Source organism: Phycodurus eques, chromosome 4 (assembly GCF_024500275.1).
Source record: "Phycodurus eques isolate BA_2022a chromosome 4, UOR_Pequ_1.1, whole genome shotgun sequence".
NCBI classification, from domain to species: Eukaryota; Metazoa; Chordata; class Actinopteri; order Syngnathiformes; family Syngnathidae; genus Phycodurus; species Phycodurus eques.
The window spans coordinates 28,381,926-28,393,135 of record NC_084528.1 but is presented as its reverse complement, the minus strand read 5'-3'; the positions used below and the strand labels follow the sequence as shown (position 1 = coordinate 28,393,135).

Sequence of the window (11,210 nt, the reverse complement as noted above, 5' to 3'; positions counted from 1 at the left end):
GAATCAATCGAGTAAGAAACATGAAGAAGCCACACTTGATTTGGTTTAGTAGGCCACGAAAAAAGATAGGTAGGCTTTGAGTGTGAAATATAGATAATTTTTTCAAGGGCAGTGCGGTGGAGTTTAGCACATATGGGGTTCAAATCATGTATGCATGTTCTCCCTGTACTTGCATGACTTTTCCGTTTTAATTTGAAATGCCGGATCGGAGAGATAACGTCATTTCCGCGTTGAGCTCGGTGACTTTGGGAAGCTTGTTTGCTGTTCGAGTCCAGGTTGTCAGTGTATGGGGGTAATATGGCTGCCATTGCCACACCACAGTCGGCCGGAACGGCATAACTTGCTGGCGAAGTAAGTCTCAAGCATAAGCTTGCAAGAAAGACGCAGTGGAACCGGAAAGCACCTCGGACCAGGTGGAAGAAAGCCCATTTAATCCACTTGGGGATTGACGACGACAACGCATGTAATTCCAAAAATGGCCGGGTCATCAGGTGGCGAACGGCGGACCTTTGACTTTTCCGAGTCCGAATACGAAGACGACTCGGAAGAAAATGGTACACTTTAACATCGTCCTAATACTGTATTTTACTGTTAGCTTTAGCCTTCCAGCTCAAATAACCTATGGCCAGTGTACAGCGCAATCTAGAATTGGAGAACAATTTAGGCACCAACATTTTTGAGATACGGATAAATGATGTTTTATAGATAAACGGGTAATAAACTGTCTTATAGTTTTTGATTTGTCCAGATCAACCATCAAGCGTTTATTTTCTTTCTTTTTATTTGTCACCTATATTTTGCAGTGTTTGGCGCAACCAATATTTCGCAATGTCATTTCCAATTAAAGGCAGTAAAATGTTCTTGAACGACTAATTTAATATTTGTATTATTTGTTGCTCAAGAAGTAGCCTACATGCTAGCCGTGTTAGCTACTATGCTAACTGGGCAAAAGCAAAGTTTATATATGAAACTGAAGAAAAACTTTAATATTAACGTCATTTCTTAATTATGAATGGACTAACCGGGTTACATTAGTTTGAATGACACATTCCGTTACGACTGAAATTATAGAAAAAACATGAAAAGTAGAAGTGAGGACTTCAATTAGCTTGCTGTTGATATTGCGCCCCCCCCAACCCCCTTTCTCGAGTTGGCGGGTATCAGACCCAGGGTCCAGGGACTAGATGCGGCCCACCACATCATTTGATGTGGCCCGCCACAGAGAATCATGTCTGTCGAGTTACTGATTTTTGCTGAAATATCCAAATTAAAAATTGCGTTTTAATAATGTTAATGTTAATAATACTGCAAAAAGATTTTGGTTATCAAGTCCCCTTTTAAAATAAATTGAACAGTAGTTGAAATTTTTTTTAATTTTTTTTTTACTGGCTTCTGATTTCAAAACTAGTTATCCATCAATTTGTTGTGTATATGTAATTATATGAAACAATATTTGATATGCAAGTTGGTCATCAAAAGGGAGGGATGAGAGAAAAAAGTCTTTATAGCGTGCTCAAGAGCGATTTGGTATTTTAGTACTATACGGGTCACTTTCACTACAGCTACAATTACATTTGTCTCACGGCAAGTATAAACTACACAACAAGTGCATGTTTCTATAGTTCATGTGTGGTTTATTTGAAATTTTGTGTATTGGGGGCGCAGAAAATAATCCTTCAATTCTGTAATGACCTGTACACTGTACAATCAATACAGCCACTTACATTTTGTCATTGATTTCTACTTGGTTTTGTGTGTTATTTATGTATCAACCTATAATTTAGTTTGAGAAAATCTATATAATAGTTTCACTCGTTTCAATTTTCAGTTTTAGAGAGTGTGGAGAAAGTGCGCCCAGAAAAGCAAGCTCTTCCTCATTCAGAGGAAATTCATCACAACGTTGAGCGAGCAAGCTCGGCGAAAGAACTACCTGAGGATCCAGTGGAAGATGTCTACTCGATAGAGTATGTGATTGAAGATCATGGTGAGGCTGACAAAGGGCAGGACGCTGATTTACCAACTACCGGTAAGCCCAAAAAGTCTCGTATGGTGTGCAAGGAGTGTGGGACGTCTTTCCCCCGTCGAGAGATGTTCTACCTTCACCGCCACTATCACGCACACAAGGATGAACTCGTTCCCCTCACCTGTAAAGAATGTGGCCTTGCCTTTAAGGACCGCCGCAGCCTCATTAAACACAAACATGTGCATAAAGAGGAGCCAAAGTATGAGGAGGAAGCTGCTTTTCAGTGTGCTGCGTGTGAGAGGTTTTTCCCTACGGCACAAAAACTTAGGCTCCACCAATGTGACGATACAGATGACAAGCCTTATCATTGTACACTGTGCCGCAAAGAGTTCCTAGTAAAATGCGCCGTCGCCAAGCACATGCTAAACCACTCGCAAGAGGTCAGCTGGTCGTGCAAGGAGTGCGGTCGAAGCTTTCCGGACTACAGGACATTGCGCTGCCACCAGCGATGTCACCCTGTCCTTAAACCCTACGAATGTCCGGAGTGCGGCATGGCTTTCACACACAGCTCAGTCATGGAAGCCCACCGACGCAAGCACACCGAGCGACTGCGCTCTTTCCTGTGTCCTGTTTGCGGTAAGACCTTCAAGTACGGGAACCTCTTTCAAGAGCGTCAGAATGTGCGCTTCAGCAAGAAACCCTTCCGCTGTCCTGAATGTGGTAAGAAATGTACCTTTGCTCAAAATATGAAGGAATACTGTCACAGCTTAGCATCAGCTGCAGCAAGCCAACTCTCCTACATCATTTACTTACTGAGCAGCCCACAAAACCAACTCCGTGTCTGTATTGGAGACAGTGCAGAGGGATGAACCAAAAAGCACTTTTAACTGTCACCTTTGTCCCCAGACATGCAGCTCACCAGCCAACCTGAGAGCCCGCATGAATTGTCATGAGGTGGCGTATGAGCTGCAGGACAGAAGATTCAAGCCACACCCGGAGATTAAAAAGGTTTGGGACAAAGCGTACACCTGTTCATGCTGAGATAAGTTTAAGATAACACATTGAAAACCCCCAAGTACGTAAGCACATAATTCAAACAACGTGCCAGCTTCCGCCTAAGAAGAGTTGAGCTCCTTAACCAGCGAAAATCAGAAGTGATGACTTAAGGCCGCTGCACGCCGAGAGACGTGACCGATTCCGACTTGACTACAGAATATGCGGGTTTCTGCAGCGAGTTTTCATGAGTGGCCAACCGTCAGCTACCAGTTTTGCTGCGTTTCAAAACTACTGTAGAATCAAAGGCGAACGTCTTTGCAACGTTGCAGATTTAATGGCCAGCCAAAAATATATATAAATATATGGTTACTACTTCACGGCTTTTCATCTATCGTGGGGGGTTCAGGACTGTAACCCCCATGATGAAAGAGGGACTACTGTACTGTTGAAAAAGGAAGGAAATGGCTAAACAGGAGAATTGTTTTGCTTCACCGTTTTGGTTTGGAGTTGGTGGAAATACTCTTAAGAACAAAGAGGCAAAAAAAAAAAAGGAAATAAAGGGTTAATTTATTTTTGTCTTTTCAACTTTACTAAACCCACAAAACTAGGTAAATATAACTTGGTTCTCGTACTGTCCCGGTTGAATTATATTTCCATTCATTTTAATTTACTTTTTTATTTAATTATTAATTAATTTAACATTGCTACCGGCTCACAAACATTTCTGTTTGCGAACAGTCGCTCAGAATGAGTTAAGATCGTGTGTAGAGGTAATTGAAAAACTGTAATTTTTGTTTTCCCAGTGATGAAGTCCAAATGCAAGTACAGTATGAAATGTGCCATCCATCCATTTTCTGTAACACTTATCCTGGTCAGGGTCGCAGGGAGATGGAAACCTATGCCAGCTGACTTGGGGCGAAAGGCGGACGACACCTGCAGACTGGTCACCAGTCAGTCGCGGGGCACATTTAGAGACAGCCAGTCACTATCACATTCATACCGTCACTAAGTCGGCACTAAGTCGGCACTGAGCCCGCATACGATTACGCCATCATTGACAACTTCAAACTACTCGCTTACAAAATACATTTAATTTTCATGTTTACAGATTTTGGAGCAATTTGGTCCAAGAAAGCTCTTTGAACAAGGATGACAACAATACAGAGCACAAAAGAGATGTCGGGGGTCCTGACTGTGAAAATGAAGGCAACAGCATGGAAGACAAAGTAGGCCTAGGATTAGGTCTGGGCATCAGAGCACCTCCAACATCACAACGAGGGCTGGCTCCCACCCCCGCTGTGCAGCTCCCCTTTTCTCAACGGTAGCCCAGAGCCCAGCGGTCCTCAGCCGTCGCTCGGAGCACAACATGGTCTTCTCGAAGCCCCGCCACGCGGCTCCTGGCTTGAAGATGCCCTGTGAGGGTTCGGAGAGACAGAGATTGAGTTCGGGAGTCGGGTGGACCGGTGTCTGCGGGCAGTCGTTGACCGCATCAGACAGGACATGAGAACACTATTGTCGGCGTCGGTGCTCACGCTTCCGGCACTCCCAACGTGCAATTTGCAGACATTGCACTTAAAATGGGGCGGATCATGAAACGTCACATACACGATCATGAACGCATAGTACATAAATGACTATTCAGTAGTTCCATTATCAAAATTTCACATGAGGCACATCAATAGTATTAGGTAGTACACTAGCCTAAATAACACGCAAGTACAAACTGACGTGTCATCACACATGGGCTAACAAACATGCTCTCCAGCACATTACACAAACGGCATAAGTCATTAAACTCAAATTGTGGCGTTTACACACAATAATAAATGTTGGGGAACACAGGCAAATTGTAACAGCAAGTAGATTACACGGGTTTAGTAGCGTTATTGGGAGAGAACCAAAAACAAACTTTCATTATTAGTTTCAATTTGCGCAAGGTGCATTCAAGGACCCCAATAAAGCAGGACCTCTCAAACAACATAGTTAATACTGACAAGATTCCACAACATGGCATCAAAGTAATACTTTCATCTCTTTGCCTCACACAAAAACAGCGAATGGGTGAGTGTTCATCGGATAGGTTAAGTTGCCAATGCCGAACCACCAATACGCGGGGCTTCACTGTACTACAGCACGTAGTACAACAACAAACTACAGTAGATCAGTTACAACTCAATGCATTCAAACACCCCCCTCAGCTGGAGCCATGGTTGCTACCTGAGTTTGTAGGTTGTCTAAAATTGCATCTTTTGTCAAGGCTATCTTTTGTAGATAGGAAATGTATTAAAGTGTACATAAATGTAGACTGGTTGATCACTTGTGGAATCCTCATGTAGATTATTATAATGGGGCAGCGGGGAGATTATCATAGCACATCTGAGGTTTAGGGTTTGAATCTCTACCCTGTGTGGACTTTACATGTTCTCCCCATGCTTCTGTGGGTTTTCTCTGGGTACTGCGTCTTCCTCACACACTCTAACAGCATTCATGGTTGGGTAATTGATGACTGCAAATTGCTGAAAGCAGGGGTTCTCAAACATTTTGGGTCAGGGGATTATTATTATTTTTTTCCCCAAAAGACTCCATCATAACACCAATTTTATTACATATAGTAACTACGTGTGTAATCCTGATTGCCTGATAATAGTATTATATTTTTTTTCCAAATGTGTCCTAAATATTCATATTTTCTCAGTTTAACCAGTTTGGGTTCAGCTCAATTTTGTATTGCACAGCGTAATGAGGGAAGCGAATGATGGTAATTGTAGTCGTCCTGTGTTTTATTTTGAAAGCCGGGAGCGGAAACGTCATTTCCGCGTGCAGTAGCTGAATTCAGCGAGTCTGCTGCCGCTCGAGTCCATGCGAGGGGTGCATGGGGGGAATATGGCCGCCATATCCCCACCGGAGTCTTCGGAACGACACAACTCCCCGGCGGAGGAAGTGCAAACATCAGGGGGGAGGACAGACACCGTGGAACTGGAAAACACATCCGAGCAGACGGAAGAAAACACATTTAATCCATCGCGGGAGCGTCATAGTAGCGGGCACAGCGGTAACAACGGCGCTTCCTTGCCCAGCCGTTCTAAGGTTATTGAGTCGGGGGCTGGAGGCGACCAAACATGTAATTCATCGGAGCCAAAAATGGCCGAGTCACCGGGAGACGAGCAGCGGCCCTTTGACTGCCCCGAGGACGACGACGGTGAAGAGGCTCACTCCCACACGGAAGAAAATAGTAGGTGTACGCTAACGGTGTTGTTAGACTGATTTTTTGTTTTTTTTTGTTTTTTTTGACTGAAAGCTTTAGCCTACACATTTACCAGTAAGTACTGCTTTCCCCCCGTGCCCAATGTACCCTCTAGGCTACTGTACAATCACGCTAGCCACTGACATTTTGTGTCCATTATTTCATTTTGTATCAACTTATAATTTCCTTTGAGTCATTTCATAAAACATTGACTCTCATTTCAATTTTCAGTTTCAGAGACAAAAGCTAAAGTCCTTCCTGGTGCAAAGGAAATTGATGAGAAGGTTGATCAACCGAGCTCTGAGAATCCAGTAGAAGATGTGGACTCAATAGAGTATGTGGTTGAAGACCACGGTGAGGGTGACAAAGGGCGGGACACCAATTCAGCATCTAAGCCAAAAAAGAGTCGCATGGTGTGCAAGGAGTGTGGATTATCCTTCTCCCGCCGTGAGATGTTCTACCTTCACCGCCACAATCATGCACGCAAGGATGAAATCGTTCCCCTCACCTGTAAAGTATGCAGCCTTTCCTTTAAGGACCGTCGCAGCCTCATAAAGCACAAACATGTGCATAAAGAGGAGGAGGAGGAGGAAGAGGAGGAGGAAGAAGAGGAGCCCACATTTGACGAGGAAGATCGTTTTCAGTGTGCAGCGTGTGAGAAGGTTTTCCCTACGGTGCAAAAACTGAGGGTTCACCAGTGCAACGATACAGATGACAAGCCTTATCACTGTTCACTGTGCCGCAAAGAGTTCCAGTTAAGGTGCTCTGTCGCCATGCACATGCTGACCCACTCGGAAGAGGACAGCTGGACGTGCGAGGAGTGCGGTCGAAGGTTCCGGGACTACAAGAGATTGCGCTGCCACCAGCGATGCCATCCGGTCCTTAAACCCTACGAATGTCCGGAGTGCGGCATGGCCTTCAGATACAGTTCTGTCATGGAAGACCACCGGCGCAAGCACAGCGACCAACTACGCTCTTACCTGTGTACCGTATGTGGTAAGACCTTCAAGTACAGCAGTCTCCTTCAACAGCATCAGTATCTGCACACCGGTGAGAAGCCCTTCCGCTGTCCTGAATGTGGTAAGAAATTTGCCTTTGCTCAAAATATGAGGGCACACTGTCGCCAACATAGACTGCATCAAGCGCATCCTCTCTCTACTCCCCTCTCTACTGAGCAGCCCAGCAAGCAGACACCTGTGTCTGCACCGGAGACGGTGCAAGTGGTGCAAAGGAAAGAGAATGCACACCAGAGTGACGAACCAAAACGCACTTTTAACTGTCCCCTTTGTCCCCAGACATGCAGCTCGCCAGCCGCCCTGAGAGCCCACATGCATTTTCACGAGGTGGAGTATGAGTCACAGGAGAGAAGATTCCAGGCGCCCCCAGAGATTAAAAAGGTTTGGGACAAAGGGTACACCTGTCCACACTGCCCATGTACGTACCGTGATGAGATAAGTTTAAGATTACACATATTTAAAACCCATAAGAGCGTAGCGCAAGATTGGAACAAAGTGTCAATTTCCCCACAAAAAGAGTTGAGCGCCCTAATCAGTGAAAATCTGCAGACAAAGTTCAAAAGTGATGACGTAGGTATTAAGCCATACAAGTGCCCTGAGTGTGGAAAAATGTTTCGCCATCGCTCAGTGTTAGAGCTGCACATGCGCATACATTCCAAGGACAAGCCTTACCAGTGCAACGTGTGTGGCAAAGGCTTTCGGTTCAGCAGCTACTTACAGCAACATATCATCATCCACTCGGGCCAGAAGCCTCACAAATGTCCTGACTGTGGGAAGGATTTTGCTTTCCTGCAGAACATGAGAACCCACCAGAAGCTGCATCAGGAAAAACCCTTCCGCTGCACCAGCTGCCGCAAAGGCTACAGCGACGAGACGCAACTGCAGCACCATATGCTCTCTCATAACGGCGACAAGCCCCACAAATGCAACCTCTGCAATAAGAGCTTTGGCTTGGCGTATCTGCTCCGCGACCACCTGAACACGCACACAGGAGAGCGACCCCATCACTGCAGCGAGTGCGGCAAATCTTTCTCCTGGTTAAGCAGCTTGTTAGTTCACCAGAAGATCCACACTCGCAAGAATTTTAGTCCACTTAATTCTGTCCCCGCTGGTGGAAGGACGAGAGGCAGAGGGAGCAGGGGGAGGAGAGGGGGAAGGCTGATGTGGGGGATGTCTCGAACAGTAGGAAGGCCTCCCCTTTATCCCGTCTCAGGGGACCTTTCACAATCTTCCATGATCTCATCTCAAGAGGACTTTCAAGTGAGGATGCAGAAAGTGTTGCTTTCCGAACTACAACCTCCACCTGTCCGGTGGGAGGTGGATGGTGACGGGGTCATACCAGTCCCTTTATCACAGCAGACAGAGCTGTTCGACAGCTCGCCACAGCTGAGTCGAGAGCGCGCGCCCTCCCTTGTCGGCTCCCCTCAGAAAGCTGGCCCCTCTGGAATCGACGAGATTGCGAAACATGGGCACCCCACAGCCACAACATCAACTTCCTATGGTTCTTTTTACCATGACTCTCGTGGGGCGTCGTCCTTCGTAGATGGTGCAGTGTTGTGGAGCGGCCAACCTCCTCTGCTGAGTTATCCAAACAAGCTCGGCCCAGAGCTTCAGTCGCCGAGATGGCCGGGTGCTCCGGTGTCAAAACAGGAGACGTTCATGCTTCCTGTGAAAGAGGACGGCAAGGTGTGGGATCCTCAAGCAATACCGTTGACTGTTAGCCAGCCTGACAAGCTCTGGACAGAAAGTGAGTCACAAACGCAGACAGTTTCAGGTGTAACAGGTGCACCATCCTCAGCTCAGATAGACCAAAGCATCCCCATCCCAGTATCCACTGCTGTTGGTCATGGGATAGGTAGCACTTTGTGGGGCATTCAAGCACCACTGGGGACTTCAAACACAATGACCTCCCCTCAGACACTAGTGAACAGTCAAGACTTCCAGCTACAGCAGAAGCAGGTGGCTGCTGCTTGGGCCAATGTACAGAATCAGACTGCAACACAGAAACTTCCCATCTCCATCAATCCCTTTCCCCAAGCCGTCGGCACTACAGTTTGGGGCTTCCAAAATAATCCAGTGTGTCCTCAGGTGCTTTTCACTGGGCAGCTCAAACCTGGGAGCGGCCAGGACCTGCAGCAGCACCCCGTGGTCACGGCCAATCAGATTATCCTAAACCAGCCGTCTCCATTTTTCTCTCCGGCGCTCGCCACGCTCCCGACCCTGGCTTTGCCCGGTCCGCACTCTCTTCACACCGTCTCTGTAGGTGCGCTGTCGAGACCGCCGCTCCCAAATATTTTCTTCACCCCACAGGCTGTCCTGGCTGAGAGGCCCCCCGTGCCACAAACCCCGGCCCTACCTCAGCTCGTCCCGCAGACCGAAGCTCACAAACTCGGAGCCCGTTTGCCTTTTGCCCCAAAACGGCTCTTTCAGTGCATGGTATGCGGCTGCTCTTTTCCACGAGAGCTGGATCTACAGTTGCATTACTTGCAACACGCACAAGGAGAAGTTTGACATCGCAACGGTAGCAGCGCAACTTGTTTATGTATTTGTTACTTTTTGTATTCTGTTGAACCTCATTGCTATGACGCTCACTTGTGCATCTTGACCATCTTATTTGGATGGGCATTAGAAGCCACAAAAAAACTCGAGTTTGGCTGCACACTTTTTAAATTGTACAATTTAACTCTAAAGACTACAGATGCTGTTGTTTTGGTTATAAACAGTAGTTGTTTCACATTTAAAAAAAAATGCTTTTAATATGTGGGTTGAACAACTTCTAAAGGGTTTGGACCAATCGACCATTTCAGTAACTGCCAATAACAAGATTTAAAAATTTTGTTTTAATTTGTAAATTTTTGGTCCTGTGTAGAACCATCTGAAAGGTTTATTTCATGTACAGTATACTGTGTGCCTTTGAATACCGTCTGCATGTCTGCTTCGTTGGTATTCTAGGCCTTGTTTATTCGTAAAGTAGACTGAACAATTATCTTACTCCTCACTGAGTAAACAGAACTGTCCTCCATATACACTAAAATACTGTATATGGAAAGAATGAAGTACAGTACATTGGCGATGAAAAGTCTGCACACCCCTGTTGAAAGGCAAGGTTTTGCATAGTAATACGATCAAGACAAAGGTTTCAAATCTATTTCTACCACTATTATGAGCTATAGCCTGTGCAGCTGAATTTTAACAAATATATTTTCTAGAGGTGAAGTGAAAAAAAAAAAGTTATTGTGGTTTCACAAGTGTGCACACCAATTTATAACCGAGGATCTGTCTGTGTTCAGAATTAACCAATCACATTCAAACTCAAATGGGAGGTTGAACTTCCACCATTTTAAGTGTCTCTGATTTGTCCCCAACAAACTCCGGGTGCTCTAGTATGCTTTTCCAGCCATTTTCTTTATTTTGCTTTGTAGCAGAAGCCTGAAGGGTTTGTGTTGACACTCACTGCTATTTGGAACTGTTCATAATTCCTTCCACCTTGACACCCCAGTTCCAGCTGAAGAAAAACAGTTCCAAAGTATGATGCTGCCCCCACCATACTTCACTTGAAGGTATTATGTTCTTTAGGTAATAAGCAGTGTAATGCTATTGTTGTGCTGTATATTCTCCACTTGCTTTTCTGTGCTCCATGGGATACTGAATGCCTTGGAAATTATTTTGTACTCTTCTCCTGACCGATACATTTGAATAATGAGATCCCTGTGATAATGTGGAAACTCTGCAGAACATGGCCTACTAGAACATTTGAATTCTATTTGTGGTTAATCAGAGGCACTTTAAATGGTAAAAGAGCATATTTGTGCAACCATATTCTTATTTTTATATTTACTCATCCTCTCAGAGACTTCTATATTTTATATTTAAGTCAGAATAGGTGGATGGTTTTGAAATTATTTAGCTTGGTCTCACTTTTTTTTTTTTTTTTTTTTTTTTTTTTTTTTTTATTACATCACATAAACCTGGCATTTAAACGGGGGTGTGT

General features: G+C 45.2%; 2 protein-coding genes across 2 annotated transcripts; both read left to right on the top strand.

The window, feature by feature from the left end:
* The first annotated feature begins 255 nt into the window (after window positions 1-255).
* LOC133401726 (gastrula zinc finger protein XlCGF64.1-like) lies at window positions 256-5,264 on the top strand. Its single transcript, XM_061675026.1, has 4 exons — window positions 256-554; window positions 1,829-2,683; window positions 2,870-2,971; window positions 4,068-5,264. The coding sequence occupies exons 1-3, from the start codon at window positions 476-478 to the stop codon at window positions 2,914-2,916; spliced, it is 981 nt and encodes a 326-aa protein (XP_061531010.1). The 5' UTR covers window positions 256-475; the 3' UTR covers window positions 2,917-2,971; window positions 4,068-5,264.
* Window positions 5,265-5,814: 550 nt separating this feature from the next.
* zgc:66448 (uncharacterized protein LOC327401 homolog) lies at window positions 5,815-10,472 on the top strand. The gene is made up of 2 exons (XM_061675025.1): window positions 5,815-6,191; window positions 6,435-10,472. Exons 1-2 carry the CDS (start codon window positions 5,819-5,821, stop codon window positions 9,728-9,730), a joined length of 3,669 nt encoding a protein of 1,222 aa, XP_061531009.1. The 5' UTR covers window positions 5,815-5,818; the 3' UTR covers window positions 9,731-10,472.
* The last annotated feature ends 738 nt before the right edge of the window (window positions 10,473-11,210 follow it).